Source organism: Sciurus vulgaris (assembly GCF_902686455.1).
Source record: "Sciurus vulgaris genome assembly, chromosome: 15".
NCBI classification, from domain to species: domain Eukaryota; kingdom Metazoa; phylum Chordata; class Mammalia; order Rodentia; family Sciuridae; genus Sciurus; species Sciurus vulgaris.
This window is the reverse complement of record NC_136476.1, coordinates 78,055,498-78,077,294: the sequence shown is the minus strand read 5'-3', so window position 1 is coordinate 78,077,294 and position 21,797 is coordinate 78,055,498. Positions and strand designations below refer to the sequence as shown.

General features: G+C 37.8%; 2 protein-coding genes across 9 annotated transcripts in view; one reads left to right on the top strand and one right to left on the bottom strand.

Annotated features, from left to right (window-relative positions):
- The window catches only part of MRRF (mitochondrial ribosome recycling factor), a 53,398-nt gene extending 53,082 nt beyond the window's left edge, over positions 1 to 316 (bottom strand). For 5 of the 6 annotated variants that reach the window (XR_013759658.1, XR_013759659.1, XR_013759660.1 and 2 more), the window contains exon 1: positions 180 to 316. The gene's annotated coding sequence lies outside the window, so the exon portion shown is untranslated. The remainder of the gene's footprint in view (positions 1 to 179) is intronic. The other variant, XM_079113344.1, reaches the window with a different exon arrangement.
- Positions 265 to 21,182, top strand: RBM18 (RNA binding motif protein 18). Of its 3 annotated transcripts, none has more exons than XM_079113346.1 (6): positions 265 to 402; positions 3,236 to 3,364; positions 10,850 to 10,976; positions 14,062 to 14,148; positions 15,843 to 15,928; positions 19,203 to 21,182. In XM_079113346.1, exons 2-6 carry the CDS (start codon positions 3,252 to 3,254, stop codon positions 19,360 to 19,362), a joined length of 573 nt encoding a protein of 190 aa, XP_078969472.1. In that variant the 5' UTR covers positions 265 to 402; positions 3,236 to 3,251; the 3' UTR covers positions 19,363 to 21,182. The 3 variants fall into 3 exon arrangements, with proteins under 3 accessions (XP_078969472.1, XP_078969474.1, XP_078969473.1); XM_079113348.1 differs by having other exon boundaries at positions 275 to 402; positions 3,246 to 3,364; XM_079113347.1 differs by having other exon boundaries at positions 292 to 402; positions 3,196 to 3,364.
- The last annotated feature ends 615 nt before the right edge of the window (positions 21,183 to 21,797 follow it).

Genomic DNA, 21,797 nt, shown 5'->3' with positions numbered 1-21,797 from the left:
CCCCCACCCGTGAGACTCGCTCTGAAGCCACAAGTCCCGCCCTCAGCCTTAAGGTCAGGCGGGAATCGAACCCTGTGGGATCGGCAGTCTAGTCCCATAAGGGCCTCTAAAGCTCCTTGAAGATGGGTCTCTGGCACCTGGACCCCGCGCGAGCCTCGAGACCCACCGAGGCCACTCACCAGCTATCGCCCAGGTTACTAGGATAAGCCTCGTGCGACGGCGGCGACGGCGGCGGCGCGGGCGTCGTGACGTCACGGGGCGGCGCGGCGGCGCAGGCGTAGCGCGTCACTGGCGGCCTGGCAGCGGGCGGTGTTGAAGCGGACGCAGCTGTACGTCTGTCGGACCCGGAGTTAGGATCTGCTTTCAGGGCATGAGCTGAGGGCACAACGCCGAGGCCACCAGGTGAGTCCGGCCGCGACGTGTCCCTGCACCTCAGCGGCAGCCCGGCAAGGAGGTCTTAGAAGAGGCCGCCTGGCAGGACGGCTCGCAGGCCCCGCCCCGGATTGTCCTGCTGCTGGCCCGGAAATAACAATCCGAGTAATAACTCCTCGCCTCTGGGAATTCGCAGCCAAGAATTGGGAAGCCGGGGTTCCAGGCTTGACGCCGTCCTTAGTTTGGGGTAGCGAGTCCTTTTGCTTCTTTGGACTTCAGTTTCCCCTAATGACTGTTATTGGCTTACCAGGATTGTTGCTGCTCAGCTGGGTAGGCAGGTGTAGACGGTGAACTCTGTTAATCTAAGGGTTTATCGCCATTGCAGATCCAAAGAATTTCTGATAATTCTGTGCCGTCTTCATCTTTTATCACACTTTATCGTTCCTTGAAAAACCCTGTGCTGAGCTGTCGCCAGTATAGGCTTACTTAAGACCCAAAACGACCTCACGAGATAGTAACATTTGTATCCATTCTAGGAAGGAAGAAGAAACAGGGTAATCCAAGTGGAGAAGTGCCTTGTTTCATTCATTCACTTACTAAATATTGAGCACCAGCCATAAAGCCAGACGGTGAAAGTGCAGGAATAGAGCATAGTCAAGATTGGCAAGACCCTGTTCTCTCCAAGCCTAACTACTAGGGAGGGAAACAGAAAATAAGCCCTTAACCTACTCGTTGAATTCTTATATGGGACTACAAAAAGTGACTGATAGAGAATAATGGGGGACTTACTCTTTTAGGGAGAGATGATGTAACTTGTTACAGTCACAGGGTAACTAGGTGCAAATATCAGAATTTGAATGCATGTCTCTCTAGCCCTGTATTTTGCATTCTTCCCATCAAAATATGATACCTTTTCGTAGTATTAAGTAGCTTTCGATTTTGTTGGTATTTTTAGACATGAAAAAATTTAGAAGTTCCTATCATTCAAATGTCAACTCAAATGTCATCATCTTCAGAGAGACCTCCCTCTCCACTCAATCTAAGGTAGTCCAACCCCATGTCAGATCACCCAGATTGTGTTTGCAGCATTTATCACTAATTATATCTTATTCCCTTCCAAATACAAGCATCCCGAGGGCCCAGGGACATTGCTTCTTCACTTCCCGGTAATTATCTAGACATTACCTAGAAAATAGAAAGTCAGTATTTTTTTCCCCCTGAAAGAATGAACTTCAAGAAAACGGGGGAAAGAAAGCAAAAATAAGACAAATGTTTCTCCCATTTCCAATCCTGGGATTTTGTACATGTCTGTTTCACCTTTCAGGAGGTAAGGGCAAGAGCTGTGGCTTATTCATTTCTCTGTTTTCAATGCATGGCCCAGGGTTTAGTATCTCTTAATTGCTTATCACATGTTACTGAACAGATTAAAGATGGTGAGTGGAAAAGCAAGAAAAATGCTCTCATGTGCAGGGAATAGATAAGCATGCTCAACAAAGAGCTAAACCAGGGACTGCTGTGTGCTAGATTTTGTGGGTGTACTGAGAAGAATAAAAGGTAATGGCAATGTCAATATATGTCAGCTGTTGTTAAAAGACAGTTTCTACAGTGCTGAGCTGTGAGGCACTTTTGGATATATAGGACATGTTTTTTCTAGCAGGGAGTTCTGAAGTCTGGCACAGTCTGCCATATTCCTAACCCCCTTATCTCTTTTTTCTCTACCACATTATACATTTAAAATTTTTTTTCTCTTTTATCATCTCATTTTTGGTTCTCTCAACAACCTTAACTTACAAGCCAGGTAAAGTTTTATTATTTAAAGATGAGGAGACAAGCTTAGAGAAAAGCAACTTCCAGTGGAAATGGCACAGTTCAAAACTAGATGTTCTGACACCAAGCTTTCTGCTCTTTGCATTACTGTCTCCATCGTAACCCTCATTCTCCTTGGCAGTAAGATGAGGAACTAAGACTAGGGATGATTTACCAGTCTTTAATGCTTACTAGGTGCCATGCACTGTTCTGAATGCTTTAGGCCTATTAACTTAGTGAATCTGTACAACCCAATGAGGTATTGTCTCCATTTTACAGATGAGGAAACCAAGGCAAAAAGGTGGTTAAGTAACTTGCCCAGTTACTCAACTAGCAAATAGTGGATCTGGCATAACAAGGGGTAAATTAGTCTCTTCAACCCAGTTTCTCCCCAGGTATTGAACATAATAACTGATTTATATTGATAACTTACTATTGGTAGATTCAGCATTTAGTGGCTTTTTTCATGTACTGTCTTTAATCTTCACAATTCTATAATATAAGGATTATTATCTCTATTTGTATATTTGAGAAAATTTAGGAAGTTCAGATAATTCACCAGTCACAGAATCTTTCAGACCAGTCCTAACTCCAAAATCTCTAGATTTCCCATATTGCCCCTTCTTTTGGCAGTATAGCTTCCATGAGGAAAAGGGATATAACATTGGTCTTCTCTCCCCATCCCCTTTAGTGGTGTTAATGCTCTTCCTAATAGTTTCTAAGTCTTATTTCGGTGATAGTCATTAAACTCAAGTTTCACGTAGTAATAGAGACTTTGGCCCCTGCCCTGTCAGCCTCTACCTCCAGAGGAGGAAAGCTTGAATTTCTCCACAAAGCCACTCTTTCACCTTAAATGGCAGCCTCTGTACTCTGGCTACTGGAGGAGCTGTCTCAAAGGAACTGGTTCTGAGGCCCTGGTTGTGAAATAACTTGAGGCCTCTGAAAGTCGGGCCAAAGGACATGCCCTCCTTGGGTAAATGTTTGCTGGGTTAAATTTGAAAACTCATGTTCACAGAGGATTGCTCCTGTCCTGCCTGAATGTTCACATTGCCTTTAGTATTTCATAGAGATTGATGGAAGCAGAAACCAAAACTCTTCCCTTGGAGAACGCATCCATCCTCTCAGAGGGCTCTCTACAGGAAGGGCACAGATTATGGATTGGCAACCTGGACCCCAAAATCACAGAGTGAGTCTAAGTCACTTTAATTTATTACCTACAAAGTTGGGATGTTCGTGGTGATGATGCTCAGAAGAATTGCAAAAGGATATAAAATATATTTTGACCTTGTTATTTATGTTTTAATTTGTCTTTGAATGGAAAACGATGATATCATTTGCCTGTTATTTTGTCACTTTTCTTATATTTACACTCTGTAAGGACACAGACTTGGAAATTCTTGAAAACATAGACCTCTTTTTCCTTGCCAAAGATATTCTCCCATTTCCAACTATTTGAATTCTTGTATCCAGTGGCTACAGGAAATTGTTTTTAAGAATCAGCCTTGGGCATATGTTGTCTCCCAGTATGATGATTCCATCATACTGGGAAGTCTCAGTACCTTTGCAGATAGACAGAGGGGTACCACTTAACTCTAGTTACTGTAAGCAGCTGCAGAATCATAGAAGGTGAAAATGGGAAGGGATCTTAGAGATCATCCCAGACCCTTTGGTTTTTTTGTTGTTGTTGTTCATCAAATGATTTCAATGCCAGTTGTGTGCCATGCTAAACAGTTTGCAGGCTTTTTAAATCTGAGGGATGCTGTTATAAAGTGAAAGTAATCAGAAGATATATATATATATATAAACTTTATTTATATATATAAATATATATATGCTTTATATATAAAATATATATATAAATAAATGCTTTATATATATATATATGCTTTATATATAAAGCAGAGCTCACAGCTGCTCTGATGTCAAAAGAGAAGATATATATCCAAAGCCTTTTGTCAACTGCCATTCTTTCTTTGGCAATCCCAGATGAAACTCTGTGGAACTTGCAGGGCTCCATGGAGCACCCTTGAAAACCTCTGCTACAATTCAGCTCTCAAAAATAGAGGAATGTGGGTCCTAAAAGTCACAAGGTCACAGAGAATTAAGAGGTTTTTCCCCTTCTCCCAGTTGTTTGGGAGTTGGTAGCAGAGTAGTAATGAGTGAGGGAACTGAGCTGAGTCAATGAATAAAGCAGGTGTGGAGTATTTCATTGGCCCTAGAAAGTTACTCTCTTTGGAATAGTGTCAAAGGGAAGAAGAGAGGAGGGAGCTGCTCAGCATGAGAGGAAGTATATTTCAGGATTGAGCTGAGGAGAGAAGAAAAGGTATGTAAATTTGGGTCATGATAGAAAGTTTAGCTCCTTGAACCTGGTGAAGCTCAAATCAGCTAAGTGTAGGTAAGTGTGGGTCCCTTTAGAAATTATGATGGTATTTAAGATATATTGCCCCCATATTTTGTTAGGTTGGTCACAGAGACTCTGGGATGTAGCATTTATTTCAGTTCTCTTTTATGGTCCATGACTTTTAGGATGAATGTATGAATCTGCTCAACCTTCAATGTCTGTTGATCAGAGAAATTTTTTCCATCATCTAAAACCCAAGCTGAGGGGATGCTGATTCCAAGATGGTTTCCATTTCCACCTCTGCTTGTCTGAATGGAAATCTAAAGCCTGGAAACAGTGTTGGTTGTGTTGGCTGCAATTCCATTTAATGATATTCTTGTGCTAATTGTGTCCTGCTGCTTGTCAGGAAGGTGCGGATGGGCATTGGACACCTCCATCTGTATCATAAGTTGGAGTATTATGAATTTTTTTTTTTTCAGTTAGAGCTTTAACAAGAACATTGAATGAAAACTTTCCCACTGATACTTCTGTCCTTTTTACATCAGGCCAAAGGTAGACATCAAGTACCAAACTGCAGATCACAGCCTCTCTGGCCAGAAGTGCTTACATTCTACCTATGGTATTCCCGTTTCTGTATCACCAAGGACCATTTTTGCTATTTTTCTTCTAGGTGTTCCTTACCTTAAAACATTTCAACTATTAAACTGATTTATTAATAGTAATTTATTTATTTTTAAGGACATAATTATCAACCATACCTATGGTTAATGTGAAGTGTTTAGTATTTCCTTGTTTAATTTACTTAATTATAAACAAAAAATCCTAACATTTCAGTAAAGTAAGTCTTAACTTGTGGAAACATATGATTTCCTTCCAGGGTTGTTGAAATATATAAACTTTTGGATCCCTCTCCTCTCAAGGTAAATAATAGGGAGCCTAGATGTATAATTAACCGTCATTCCCAACACTGAAGGATTTACTAGATATAACCTATGTGAATCTCTGATATTTATAGTCCATTCTCAGACAGTATTAGTTGAATCTAAATCTCTAAACTTGTAATGACTCTTGACAGAGGTTTGCAGAGCATCCTCCAGTTTTCCCAATTAAATTTATTTCCCACCCACAAATTGCTGCCAGTTTCTGCTGTTTCCCCTTCAGTAGACCCTTCTTATCTCTCTTTCCTATGGATGTATTCCTACTCTTTACCACCTCTCTTCTTGATCACTTTCATAAACTGATCTGAAAGTCCCTCCTATAAAAATGGTTTCTTCCCTCTTTTAGAAAACAAATTATAGTATATAATAAAAATTAAAAAAAAAAAACAGCACTTTCCCATTCAGTTTTTCTGAGTTTATTTTGTGATTAGTTCTAGTCATTCTATGTGTGTGTGTGCATGCCTGCCTCTTGCTTATTAATCTGAGTTCTGCTCTAGTTATACTAGAATGTCCTCAGTCTCAACAGAATGTGCCTTCCTTACTACCTGCCTAATTAATTAGGCTTCTTGTTATTTATGTTCACTTTGTGATTGCAGTATTGACCTATTTAGCCTGTGCTGCACACCAGAAATATAGGTATGACTAAGTAGATCTTAAGGGACCTGGATTTGAGGGAGTAATAATGAACACTTATTTATGGAGGTGGCAGAGTCCAAACCCATGTTCTTTCAACTATAATTCCTCAACTATATTTTACCTCATATTTCTTACCTGTAAAATGAGAATGTTCACCTAAATGATAGGAACATTTCTTCTTCTAACTCTAATATTTTATGATGTCCTCTTATTTAAGCTCACAACAAATTTGAGAGGTAAGTGGAACAGATATTATTTTCCTTGTTTTATAGGAAAAGAGAGATAAATGAGTTGGCTTAATTTACTGAAGTAATTAATGATAGAACTAATTTGCCACTGCCTAATTTAGTGCACTTTATACATATACTGTAATAGTCTGAGTAATTAAACAGTTGTGACCTCAAGTATTCTGTTTTAAAATGAAACATAAGGATTTCTTTTAAGTTGTTGTGGGACTCAATTGAACAGTAGGGTTAGACATTATCTTTACATATCACTACCAGTGCCTTCAACAGAGAAGCCAAAAACTCTAGTATCCTTAGATAGCTATTTTTCACACTGTGGTTTTTCTCTAAAAGGATTAATACTGGCTTTTTCCAATATTGAATGTGCTATGTAGAAAGCCAAATTAATAGCCACTACATTATACATAAGAAGGTGAAGTGTGAGAGAGAACAAAGCCAGTAATAATTTAATAGAAAAAGCATTCTAAAAATCATAAATAAAAGTATATAAGTAGGAATAAGATGGTTATGTGTGAGCAGAATATCAGAATGTTCTGGTTGAAGGAGAGGTTGAATAGTAAATAGTAATGTAGAGAATAGTTGGTTGAATAGAATACCATTAGTTTAAGATAGGGTCCTTAAAATTTGTGTAGATGCATTTGAATTTCATATAGAAGAGACTTACTGTGGGGTATTTTTGTGTGTGTGGGGGGGTGTTCGGCAGGAGACTGACCTCATGAAAGTGATGTTTTAATTGAGAAATTAGACCTCAACTATGTAAGATGAATTAGAAGGTTAAAGACTGAAGCTCAAGATTAGTTAGGAGAGGCTACCATAAACCAGGCCAGCCATCACTGTCACCTAGGTAGAGACAGTGAACTTCCAGACAGTGAGTAAGTCTGAGACATGAAGAACATGATTGAAAAAGAGTATTGGAGAAGTTCCTGAGAGGTTTTTCAATTTTCGTTTTTGTTTTATGGGACTGAGGGTAGAACTCGGGGCCTCAAGCACCTGAGGGGTCTTGCCTGAGGAATATAAATAACTCATGTCCTCACTGACCATGGGATGACTGAAAAGGACCATCAGTTTGTAGTGGGGAGGAGGTCAATTTGGAGTACATTTAGTAAACTAAAAATCAGTGGAGAACCAGCTAAGGGAAAGTGTCCTGATGGAAACTTTCAGGGATTCACTAGAAAAACTAGAATGCAGGAGAAACTAAATACATGAGCATGTGAGAGCATTGTCTTTACCCCTGAGAAACCTGTTTCTTTCTCAACCCATTCCTTATTTTTCCTTCTGTCCATGCTTCTTTTCATGTCCTGGTTTGTGTGAAATAACCTTTACTGTTGGATTACTTAAATCTGAACCACAATAAAACAGTTTAATAAGGTATGTAGCATAGAATATAAAGACCTCAGTAACTTCTGTATGCTTTTAAAGAAGTTCTCTAGGAGATCATTCACAAAATCTCTCTCTTTTTTTTTTTTTTTTTTGCCATGCACAGTGGTGCATATATGTAATCCTAGCTATTTCAGAGGCTGAGGCAGGAGGATTGCAAGATATCAAGGTTAGCCTGGGCAATACAGAGAGACCCCATCTCAAAAAAAAAAAAATCTATTTTGGGGGGATTTGGGGGTTGTACGGGTGTGTTTGTGGTGCTGGGAGTTGAACCCAGGACCTTGTGCCTGCTAGGCAAACACTCTATCAGTGAACTACATCCCAAGCTCTTGCAGATAATCATAAATGTCATTTTATTTGTTTACAATTAAAAAAAATAAAAAAATAAAAATAAATGTCATTTTATTGACTTCCTAATGCATACAGCATCAAATTTAAATTCCCTAAGCACACAACATCCTTCATTCCCTATCCCCTGCCTGTTGTTCAACCTCCTTTCTTGTGGTCTACCTCTACTCTCCTCCAGTGGATCGGACTCTTTTTTTCATCTTTGTTATCTTCACGTGTGGTTCATTCACAATGACACACCCCACTCAGATGCCACCCCTTTCACAAAGCTTTTCTTAATTACCACCTTCCCCACACAGTTGAACTTTCTTCATCTGTGTATGTGAACATCACGCCATTTTACGGTTGAATATGTATCACTACCAGAATGTGAAGTCCTTGAAAACAGTTTTATTCATCTGGATAGTCCAAGTGCCAGACTGGTTCTTGACACATTTTAGGTGTCTGTTTTAATATTTGTGTAGATTCTGTGCCATCAGGCAGGGAGACTTTTAGGACCTCATTACAGGAAACATTGATTTAAGCTGCAGAAATGTGCACAGGACCGGGGTGCTCATTCTCGCTCCGGAGGGCAGTGGGGCACACATGTCGTTAAGTGCAGCAAGCCTCTGTTGAGTAGCAGCTCTCCCATGCTCCCTCAGCAGATAAAAGTGCTTGCAGATGTGAGAGCAAGATCTTCAGGCTTTCTTCACTATCAGGGCTCGCAGTCCCCATCTCCAGGAAGCAAAATAGTAAACATTTCATTCCTTTTGTTTCGGTGTTCCGATAATTTCAAGAAATTATCAAACAAGAAAAGAAATCCTGGAGAAGTTGAAAGACACAGACCTAAGCAGATGTTCCTGGAATCTTAAGGTCAAACTTCTCAGGCAGAATGTGTTTGTTAGCTTTACAATGAATAATCTGTTGGCGTTTTCTTTTTTTTTTTTTTTTTTTTCTGAGTAAATTAAAATTCATTTCCTAGGAAATGCCAATCACATTACCTTCCTGCTATTAAGCAGAATGAAACTAATGAAAAGATGGCCAGCCCACAGTAGCCTTAGTTTGTTTTTTTTTTTTTTTTTAATGAATTTCACCCACCATTCCATAGCTCTGTGTAAAGGTTGAATGGGTGTAGTAAATGGAAGGTGCAGCTGCAAATGAAAGACCCTGGGGAGACTCTTTCTAGCCTGTCTGTTGTCTGAAAGACTCAGCCCTTGCTGTAAGCCTTTTAGATAATCAAGTCAAGACAGAAATTTGCACTCAAGGTGTCTCCCTTTCCCCTGAAGAGTCACCTATATTCTCACTCTCAGTTGAGGTCTTCTGATGGGAGTTGGGAATTAAGAAGGTAGGGGATCATGGTTGTTTTCCCTTCAAAACAGGTCCCAAGACTGGATTACTATCCACAATATGCCTTGGGATCCTTCCATCCTGCCCCAGTACTAGTCCTGTATTATGTCTTCTTTGCTCCAGTGTCAAATACTTGATCATGGATAATGGACTTGCTTGTTGATGTGCATTAGTATCAAATTTAGTATAACTTATGATCTACTTCATATCTTTTTGCCTCCCAAAGGAGATTGTTGCTCAAGAATAAAATCTTGAGTTTCTCCTAGAAAACAATGTAAATATAAATGTGGTTATAACGACATCTTGACTGACTCCCTGTGGGGTAGAATTCCCAGTAATAACAGATTTAGCATGTGGGCTGATACCTTTTTAGTATCACAGGGACAGTATTGTTTAGAGAAAGCCTTGACTCCATTTCAATAGCTCAGAGGATGCCAGGAGGAAGGCCAAAGGAAAAGGAAACGGGAGAGCTGTTGGTTTGTCTCACCCTTACATCAGATGACAGGAAGTCAGGATTGAGATTGGCCACAGCAACCTGTTAAGGCCACATCTGTTTGAATAACTTAAAAGCCCTATAGAAAAACCAAGTAAGTTTTAGAGTAAGGAATCCAAGAAAAGGATGAAGAGCAGAGTGACAAGCAATAGCATGGAGTGAATATCTTGCCAGGAATAAATTTCTTGCTTGACAATCTACATTCTTTACTTGATCATACCCCACAGTATAAACAGCATTAAGGCAACTGAGGTTGGTTAATTACCTATGGCTGGTTGATTCACAGGTCTAGTCTGATTCCCCTGCCTTGTGTGAGATCAGTCCTGGTCCTGTAGTTCCACATTGTTCTAATGTCCGGGACATCAGGAATTGAAACTCTCAAGCACTGAACATAAGTGACACTAGCTATGGTTTAGAGTTTGGCAGTTTCTCCCAAGTACAATTTGGGTCTAATGATTAACTACAAAATCTAATAGGGAAGTCTTCCAGGACTGTTATTGTTTGCTTGCTTGCTTGTATGAATGTGTATATGTTTGTTACTTTATCTTTGAGATAAGATAGGCTTTTACTTTTGGAGGGCGGGCATATAGTTCTGATGGAGTAACATTTATTCACAAATGCAATTTCATTGCCAAGAAGTTAAAAATAAATAAATTGACACTATTTTTGAGCTTTTTTCTAAAAACAAATGGTGCTTGTGGGCCAGACAGCTGTTTGTTACGTGTGGTTTTTTTGTTTGGTATTTTTATGTTGGACAGACACATGGGCATGACAGTTCCTAGTTCCCATTCCAAAGAGAGGCAAACAACTCTGTTTGCCAAGTAAACTCACAGCAGTTTGGAGGAAGGCAGGGGCAGGGGCAAGAGATTTATCCCTAAGACAAAATATTTCCCACTCTTATCTCACACTTGAGGCTGAGAGGCCATCAGAATTCTCAGTGTCCTTATAGGCTCTTCTTTCTCCACAGATACCACCTCCTCAAGCTCCTCCAGAAGTTTGGTAAGGTGAAGCAATTTGACTTCCTCTTCCACAAGTCAGGTGCTTTGGAGGGACAGCCTCGAGGATACTGTTTTGTTAACTTTGAAACTAAGCAGGTAATTTTGATTTCCTCCCTCTTTCCTTGTACTTGCCACACTCCACAATCATTATCTCTTGAGGACTAGACCAGCAGTTCCTTTTGGGCAGGAGCCATCTCTGATTGTACTCTGTGTGCCTTATACCAAATACTGAGAAAGATGTGCAGTAAACAAGAACAACTTGCAAGATCTTCTCTCCCCAGGCTCAAGCTGTAAGGCAACCAACCTACTTTACTAACCAAATGATGTGGGATGCCCACACTGAGCATGTGGGTGTTCCCCTTCCTATCCTGCTTTGTTTCTTTAGTGGTTGGCCAACAAAACCACCTTTTCTTTCAGTAGTTTTACCCTGTAGTACAGAAACTGTGGTGAGCCACCCACAAACTCCACTTTACTTTGATTTCTTATAAATGTACCCTTCTCAATGTCTCAGGACAAATGAATACAAATTTTAATATAAGTAGACGAAGAAGAAGAAAACATTCAACTTTATTCATACATATATCTTTTTATATTAAAATTTAGTTCTTGGAGTAGAAATGCATTGATAAGAGGTAGAATTGGGGTGCTATTAAATATAAAGATGCTGCCTAGTACTCTCTGTAACTTTGTTATATGTTAAGAAAATTGCTTGGTTACTGTTATATTAATAATAATATTAGTATTATTAATATTATTAATATAACATAATAATATTAATAATAATAATAATATATAACAATAATAATATTGTTCCAGCCAGGTACATTGTTGCACGCCTGTAATCCCAGTGACCTGGGAGGCTGAGACAGGAGCATCATTAGTTCAAAGCCAGCCTCAGCAACTTAGGGAGGCTCTAAGCAATTTATCGAGATCCTGTCTCTGAAATAAAATTAAAAAAAGGTCTTGGGATGTGACTTAGTGGTCAAGCACTCCTGGGTTCAATCCCCAGTATCAAAAAGTAATAATAATAACTTACATGGATGTTTGCCTTATTATAAAAGTAATATGTGCTTATTTTGGATGAATATAGGAAACCAAAAAATTTTTCAATCCCTGAGCCCACTACACAGAAATCATTTAATGTTTAGTCATGTGTCTTTCCAGTCTCATTCTTTCTTCACATTCACATACACATAAACATATATACAGTTTATAATTTACAAATTGGATCATATTATCATGTTCATCCCTCAAAACATACTAAAATTTTTGTTATATGACAGTGCAATTAAAAACTAATTGACATTTTTATGATTTTATGTTTCACATATGAATATATGTATGTATAGATTCTTAACTGTTTAAGTTATCTCCAATATTGACTAATGTAAACATCACAATAATGAATAAATATAGCTAAAACTATATATGTGTGTATATATGTAATTATATATTATATGTATGTAATTACATATATAAATATGTTTATTACATTTCTGGAAATGGCACCTTCAAGACCATGCATATACACAATTGTCAAAATGCCTTATAGAATGTTGTATCAGTTTGTACTGAGACTGTTTGAAGGTGTTATTTGTTCCTATCAGTCCTGGCTATTTTTTATTTTCTCTAATTTTGTCAGTAGGAATAGTAATAAGTAATATGTTGTTCTAATTATTCAAGTTTTTTGAGAGAAATGAAAGAATACCCATATGGTTAGTATTTTTAAATACTTTATTCTTCCATAATGATAAGAGTGTGATGAGGTACAGACTCCTAAAATCAAAGGTCATCATGGGGACAAATTTTGGTTTAAAAACACTGAATTAAAAATCACAAAACATACTTTGTATTTTTAACTCTTTTACTGACTTTGAGCACATCTCTCAACTTCTTTTGGCCTTAATTTTTGTCAAAGAATATGCATTATAATGGGGGGATTATGTTACAAGACGAATAAACAAAAACAGTTAACATTTCATAAATATCATTGACTATGTAAACTTTGAAATAATGTTTCAGATAGGAAATTGTTTTTTGAAACACTTATGCTCTGCTGACATCTTACTGTTGCTGAGACCTCAGAACTAATAGAATACCATATAAGTTCCAGTTCACCAAATGAAACCTAAAAGAATAACATGTCTCTTATCTAGCAGTCTAACTTTTTATGTTATAGAGGAACAAGGATGGCCAATGAATATCCAATGCCTAACACACAGTGGGTACCAAAAAATTTTGTTGAATGTCAGGCTGATGAACTCTGGAGGGACACAATAATCACCAGTAAATACAGACTAGAGTGCTTATTTGTCTTACCCTCAGTCTTAGGCTCTCCCTGCCCTCTAGGACTTCCTATTCCTCTTCTGTTCCTTAGGGCTTCTTTGCCTCCACTAAATTTGGGTTACACTTGATTCAATGCCTCATGGACACAAATAGGGCAAAACAGATTTATCAGGATGGGAGCCAGGTTTCCTGGGAGTGACCTAGAGTGACTGTTATCCACCTTCAGGAATTCCTCTGAGTCTTGTTGCTCCAGTATCTGATGGGGAAAGGGTCAGGGAACTTGTGGCTCTTAAAACCAGGTGCGTAGCTTGACTCATAGATACCTTGTTCACAGTCTCTTTGACTCACTCCTGCTTTTTCCAGCCTAGTTTCCTTCACTCCCATATCTTTTGAAGCCATTGCTGTTTTTCACTTTGGATCCAGGGAGTAAGTCCTAGTCCAAGATAGAGTTCTATTGTCCCTGCACGGAGTAAGTTTTCTGGAGGTATATAGAAAGGTATCACTGAATAAGGACCACGCTGTTGGCTAATATTTAATTGCTTACCATATGCTCCACACTTTCCATCTACTCTGAATCCTCACAGCCACCACTGAGAAGCAAGTAGTAGTATACCATATTTTACAGGTGACAAAACTAGAGACATTAAGGGACCTACCAGACATCATACTGCCCACAAGTAATGGCCAGAATTTGAATTTTGTCTTACTGACTTTAAAAAACTCATACCTTTTTTTTTTTTTAACTGTCTTTTAAAATTATAAGCCCTTTGCCAAGCATTTGCCAAAAGCAATTTGATTAGAAACTCAGCCATCAAAGCTAGTGAGGCCCTATGTGAATACAAAATGCTAATTAGCATTTGCATTTATGACCAACTTTTGTCTCTCTTCTGGACAGGAAGCAGAACAAGCCATCCAGTGTCTCAATGGCAAGCTGGCACTATCTAAGAAGCTGGTGGTACGATGGGCACATGCTCAAGTAAAGGTATGGCAACGAGGCTAGAAAAACAGTTTTGTGCTTCCTGAGTGAGTCTCTGAAAGACAGTTGCCCGTGTCTCCATTTGCATCCCAGCCTCTTTGCATCTGCAACAGCCATACTTTGGTCTCCTACTTGTATTTACCATGTGTGTTGCCAGATTTTTCTTTTGAGAAGCATCTCAGGAGGGATTAAGTTCCTTCGTTGTTTCTCTTCACATGCCCACAGATCCTGTTTTTGATTGATTTTTCCATGTGGTTGATGTGCATACTCAGACCTCTATCATTTTTTCAGTGGGGGTTGTTCTCCAGAGGAAAAAATGTATTTATTTTTGAAATTAGTTGCTTTAGGCATTATTAGACTCTTCCCAGCCTCTTGTCTCTATGGAGAGTTTGAATTTGTTTATTATTCTAAGTGCTTGAGAAATGGGTAGTTTCTCTGAGTGCTTATAGCACTGGCATCTCCTTACTCCAGAGATCTTGAGAATTATTAGAGTGTGGGTTTGTGGAACTTTTCTGTGCCTGTATTGTCTACAACCCAGAGAAGTGGCAAACTGCCCTGTTCATCCTGTAGGTGGTCTCTTGGGAGAAGGCACTAGAAAAGCTGTGACCACTTAAAAAAAGAAAAAGAAGAATGGTATTCTGTTCCAGCTGCACAGAGCTGGTGAAGTGTGTGGACTGGAGCAGTCCCAAGAGTCAGTTCTCCTTCTGCAGTGGGTCTTGACAGACCTGCCTGCAAAAAGATTCGTGACAGTCAGAGCTGGACTTCGGCTGTTCGCTATATCAGCATGGTTTTCAATCAGAGACACCACCCCCTACCTAACAAGCTTCCCAGTAAAGAATCACAGAAACTAAACAGACTTTCAAGCACTGAGTCAAACTGAAAAACAAAAGCTCAGACACTGAATCCTTATGAGCATTTCAGGTAATCACAGAGTCTTCTCAATTTCTAGGACACGTTGCTTTAAAAATAGAAACAAGGAGAATTACCAAATGCTTTTTTACTCAAACGAAAATCAAGTCTCATTTGCCAAACTGGCTGTCGTTTTCTTGCTCTGCAGCTTATTGAAAAGGCATGCAAGAGAAATCATCCTTCATTCCTGTCTTTTATTTGAAAATCCGTACCTTGTGGTTCTCTTCTATAAATCTTTGACCAGAGGCTCCTAATTGCTCTTTTAATATTTTATTTACTTTTTATATCAAATATGTAATTATCCAACATCAAATTAAACTCCTTTACTATATATTTTCTGTATCAGTAACTGAAAGCTGTTAATATTTTTTTCCTCCACTCAGTCCTCTTGAGTTGAATATTTTGCTTGGTACTTTGCAAATCTAGCAGAATTTTAAAGTGTTTTAAATAAAACAAATATTATAAGAGGTGAAATGTGACAGTTAAAATAAAAATGTAGAGGGCAACCCTGCTGCGTGTTTGCACCGTCTCTGAATTCAAACGTTGAAATTCTTTTCCTACCAACTAAGGAGGACTAATGACTAGATGGAAGCTTCTTGACTCTTTTTTAAGCTTACAGCTTTTAGACCACACTGTATAGAGTTTTGCGTTAATTCTAAATGTAAAGCAGTCCTAAAATTATCTGGAAAATGTTGATGATAAACTGGATGGGATTAGCATTTCTGAACCCATGCACTGAAATAAAGGACTGATTTTTGCCCAGGTAAAGTAATTCCCCCTTTTTCTTTCAGAGATACGATCATAACAAGAATGACAAGATTCTTCCAATCAGTCTTGAACCTTCCTCAAGCACTGAACCTACGCAGTCTAACCTAAGGTAAGACAGTGTACCATTGAAGGACACAGTTATTCAAGAGCCCAAGCTTGCTCTTTCTTCCACATCTTCATTACACGTAACATAGTGGATCTTCAGACTCTTAATTTAGAATAGAATCTACTAACTTGATGTGTTTAGTTAACCTCCAGAATATATACATTTTCTCTCCTGACATCCCCCCAAGATCATGTACACCCCATAATCATATACTACCCCATTTATAGAATTCACTCACTTAAAAAGGTCAGATTTAGTTACTACACACCAGCCTAACACAGTGGCACACACTTTTAATCCCAGGGACTTGGGAGGCTAAGCCAAGGGAATTGAGATTTCAAAGCCAGCTGTAGCAACTTAGCAAAGTCCTGAGCAACTTAGCAAGACTCTGTCTCAAAATATAAAAGTGCTGGGGATGTGGCTCAGTAGTTAAGTGCCCTGGGTTCAATCCCCAGTACCAAAAAAAATTACTACACACCATGCCTTGTGCTTAGCACTGGGAATACAGAGATACATCAGACACAGCCCTCACCTTAAAAACAAGCATTTTAATAAATCCTTGGGTCCCTTTGGCATTTGCCGTTATACACTGATTCCTCCCTACCCCTGAGTTCTCTTATAAGAATTTTCATTTTCAGATATTTAAGTCTGTGTACATTGCATCAACTCTAATTGCTTTGGTTAGCATATATGAATTGTCAGTTACTTCTTTGGAGTTAATTCAAAACAGGAGCACTAAGGGTTGGGTAGAGAAAGGGGAAGTTAAGTGGGTGGTAGAACAGAAGTAGAAGTTGAGCTTTACGTTGTGTTCTTTCTTCCTCTCTCTCTTTTTATTGCATTGTAGCCTAAGAGAAATTTTTAACAGTAATAACAAAACCCGGGATTTATCAATCTTACTAGTAGCAAGCACTGTTCTAAACACTTTTATGCAATATGTCATTTAATTATCATAAAAATCATTTAATATATGAAAAAACTGAAGTTTAGAGATGTGAAATATCTTGACTATTATGTAAGTAGCAAATAGCAGAGTCAGAATTCAAAGCGAAGTCTGACAGACTTCAAAATTTAGTCCTTATACTGAATGTGGTGGCACATGTCTGTAATTCCAGCAAGTTGGCAGGTTGAGGTAGGAGGATCACAAGTTTAAGACCAGCCTCAGCAACTAAACCAGACCCTGTTTCAAAATAAAATAAAAAGGACCAAGGATGTAACTCAGTGGTAAAGCATTCCTGGGTTCAATCCCTAGTACCAAAAAAGCAAAAAAAAAAAAAAAAAAAAAAAAAAAAAATCAGTTCTTTAGTTAGTACTTTAAGGTCACTCCAGGCTGTAAATGTAGGAATACAGATCTAAAGATTTTTTCCAGGGCAGAGGAAGAAGATGTGTGAAGGAACGCTAATGATTCATAAGGATCCTAAGTCAGTAGTCATAAAGTTAGGAAAGTGATGTCTGTTTGGGTGAAAGACCAAACGGAGAGGGAAATGCCTTTCTCATACATAATATCCACCAAACTAAACAGTTTTAAAAACATCTCACTAAACTGAATCGGAGTTGATCCTGAAATATTTTCAGGAATGATAAACTGGTAAATTGAAATTAATTTTATACTTATTTTTATGTTTATTGTCATGATTTTTCTTTATTTCGTATTGCTGTTACTGTTCTGTGCTTCTGGAAATTTAAAAAAAATTTTTTTTTTTTAAACCTTAATGAATTTCTCTAGATTCACTGGGAACTTATATCCATTATGCTGTTTTCCCCAAAAGATCTGAACCTCCTCAATTACAGATCAATCTCCTTGGAGGTTTTCATAAATCTAAGTGCATGAGTGACTGGATTCATTCTTGAATGTCTCCATGTTACAAAGAACATGCATTTAACTTCTTATGACCAGTATTCGCCACTTGTTTACCAGATAACCTAGCGTTGTCCCTCTCTGTTGTAATCCAGAGAATCTCAGCTTACATTTTTCTGCTAACATCTATGCCTAATTAGAGAGGGTTGTTTTCTTGTGACTCAAACAGAATAAAGGGCTGACTATCACATTGAGAGAAATCGTACTAAAATGCATCCTGGTAATACCTCAATATTACTTTTATTGTAACTTGGGGTTTCTTTTTAATTTTCTAATTGACACATAAAATTGCACGTTTATGGGGTGCTATGTGATGTTCAACACGTATTTAGTGTGTAATATTCAAGTCAGGGTAAACATATCTTTCAAACATTTAATCATAACTGAAACTTAGTTTCAGTTTTCTAGCCTCTAAAAATCTGTGGATATGTATAGCACATGTATACCTTTTGAAGATCCCTAGAAGACCATGTACACTCCTTCCAAATTTCTCTTGCTACAATAGAATATTGCCAGCATCAAGAATGGAAAATAAAGGAATCTGTGGGCTAAAAAATTCCCATCGTCTGAGTGCTTTACATTCTGGTGTGGAGATAGTAGTGACCTCAGTTCAGAAACAAATTCCTCACAACTTCACAGCCTCTCCTCACCCTTTTTGTGTAATACAGAGTTGCTGGGTTCCCACTTTGGAGAGGAAAGAGCAAAGACATTGGTGATGAACTGGGGTTGAATTGTAGCTCTGTGGTTTGTAGGCTGTGTGAATCTTGAATGTATTTCTGCTTGTGCTTCTTCACCCATAAATTGTGGATGATAAACCTCACAGACTTATAAGGATTAGAAACAATATAAGTAAAATGCTCCGTACTATGCCTGGCTCATTGTAAATAACACATATCTGTCAATAAAGGGAGGCTTTATAGGATTTCCAGAATTTTTTTTTTCCATTATTATTCAGTGATTCAGAAGGTGGTGGTGTAGTGTGATGGTTAATAGCATAGGCTGTGAAATCAATTTGTATTCAAATCTCAGCTCAGTCATTTACTATTTAACATTGGCCAAATTAACCTTTCTCTGTTTCACTTTCTTCTTTAAAATAAGAACTATAAACTGATGTCATGTTTTAATCCTCTTTGAGTACCTATTCTGCTAATAACTAAGGTACAGAACAGCATCTGTTGTTAAATATAACAACATGTGAAGTCAGAATGCCTAGGCCTATATTAAAAACTTAATACTGCTTCAGACTTGATCTCTTTCTTAAAATGACAGCTTTTGTTACCTCTTTTTCTCTCTTATATGAAATGTTTAAGTGTTTATAATTTAATATCTCTTTGCTTCTAAAGAGGCACAAGGAGATGAAATATACAAGTATGTTCCAAAAGAACATAGGCCCACTCTGATCTTTCACTATCTGTTTTCCAGTGTCACTGCAAAGATTAAAGCCATCGAAGCAAAGCTGAAAATGATGGCAGAAAATCCTGATGCAGAGTATCCGGCAGCACCAGTTTATTCTTACTTTAAACCACCAGATAAAAAAAGGACTACTCCTTATTCTAGAACAGCTTGGAAGTCTCGAAGATGATGGTTGTGAATTACTGTGGCAGCAAAAGCAAATTGGTCTCCACTCCTGACTCCTCTGCCTTGGTACTTTGTAGATGTGGATGGTACTATCCAACAGAGCACAATCACATGTTAGAGTCTGGTAACATAACATTTTTGGATGTTCTTATGGACGTGTCTTCCCTGAACTATGTGTAGAATTGAGCATCATCCAGAATAAATAGGATTGTGTCCAAAATTTTGATTTGAACACTGGGATGCTCTAGTTGGCTGGTTTGTTTGGATTCGTAACTACAAAAACATTAGACAGTATGCCAGAGAAAAAAGTCAAACATACAAAATGTTATTATTTAATCAGGAAACAAAATTTATTAACCTCCATCAAAAGAACATCTTTCTGTGCACATGTCTTTACAACATAAAGAAAAAGTTAAGAGGGAGGAAAGTAAGACATTTTAAATCATGTTTAGAACTGCTGTTTGAGAATTTATAATGGAAATTCCTCCAACTAAACTAAAACAGAGAGTTCTTAGTAAAAGGGAGCTTGTCCTTTGAGCAAACATTGTAGTATCTGCTTAAGAATTATGCTTATTATTTCAAAATCACAATAAGGAAAATATGTAGTTCTTAAAATTGTTTGCATCAACAGACTACAGAATCAAATTTAGCATTTTATACCACAACAGAAGTTTTGTTAGGAAATCTAACTTATTCTATAGTGATCATTTTTTTTAATCCAAATAATCTTGCCTTCTGTAATACCAAATGTTGTTATTAACACAGGACTTTTAAAATTGCACTTACTGCATGAGATTGTTTTTATAGCATGAGATTGTTCTATTTGGAATTGTATCATGATCAATCTAAATAGAAAAGCAAAATTTTTTTGGAAAACCTAAACATTGCTATGTTGGTCATTATCAAATATGTTGTTTTCTAATAATCATGTACAGGTCTGAGTAGAAGAGGTCAGATGATCTTGGGCAGAAAGTCAGTGGAGCCAGCACCATTCTGGCACCAAGATTGCAATCACCTCATGTTTTATGTAGTTTTTAAAAACTGCATGACCTGAAAATGATCCTTCATTCATGGAACATACTTTACCCTAGATATTTTTGTCACTTTGAACCTGCAAAATATAACAACTTAGAGAGAGATATAAACTGACAGATCTGGTGTTTGTTCCTTCACAGTTGTGGTCATTTTGATACCAGGCTTGGCCACTGTTTTATTGGGCAGCACTGTTGCTTCTTTACTAGGTGAATCACTTGTTACTTACTCCAGGTGCCATTCATGGTGATTACAGTCTGTTTACACCATCACTCCTAGCAAGAGGAAGCTTTCATTATGGAAACTTAAGTCTACCTATGAGTTTAAATGAACTTAAGACATTGGAATCAAAACTTCAGCACAGCGAAGTTTCAGAATCCACAGAACTGGTTCACAGAAATTCTTATCACTTTTTCCCAAGGTCAGTGTTTTTAGATATCTTTAGATAGCAAATAATTTCTGCATTTATTAGCTATGTTATCTATGATACAAGTAATTCTTTTTCCACTTGGGGAATATAGTTCAGGGAGGCGGGTGGACTATCTCCCATCTTTCTGGTGACTTCTTGGAGTATAGAATTCACCATTTTATTCTTGTGTCCTCAAAGGGTTATGGTGGAGTAGAACTTAATGCAAATAGCCTTCTATTTTTAATAGGAATTTAGAAAATACTTAACTTAGAATTATATAGAATTGTTTTCTTTAGAAACCAGAACTATTTATTTGTATTTAAAGCACTGTTTATTATTTGTACCGATTCTTACCCTTGCGTGTGAATAAATGCTAGACAGTGTCTGTGTGTGTGCATCTTCTCTGGTCTGTTCACTGGGATAAAGAGTGCAGCTCTCTGGTGGGCTGGTTTCCACTCAGTGGGTCCAAGTGGAGTTCTGCTTCCAGGTGTCTTCTCTGTAGGGGGCTCTAGTTGAATAGTTCACCTGAGAGGCAGTTTTCCTCACCCTTTTGCCTACCTTCCTCTATTGTTAGAGATAAGAAAAGGGACTAGCTGTCTCATTGCAAATGTGACTCTAACCTGCGGTTCATACCATGGTGAGTCTCCCTCTCAAAACAGAAGTTTCAAAAGAAGTATGTGTATTATAAATATTTTCATCAGAAAAAATTCTGATGAAAGACTTGTAAAATATGAAAGTTAATCTGATCCACAATTAAGAGGTAATCTGTACTTTAAATAAAAATATTCTTTGGTTTACTCTTTTGCTAAAATCATATCACTTATTTATACAAAAGTGAAGAACTGAAGAAAATATTCAGGAAAGAGTTATGAACTGCCTTAATTTCAGCTTCTATTTTATCAAATGCAAAATGTGACCTTAACCATTTGGTTTTCTATAGTTGGCATCTCAGTATCTGGAGAAAGGATCAAATGAATGGAGTTGTTTTTTTTTTTTTT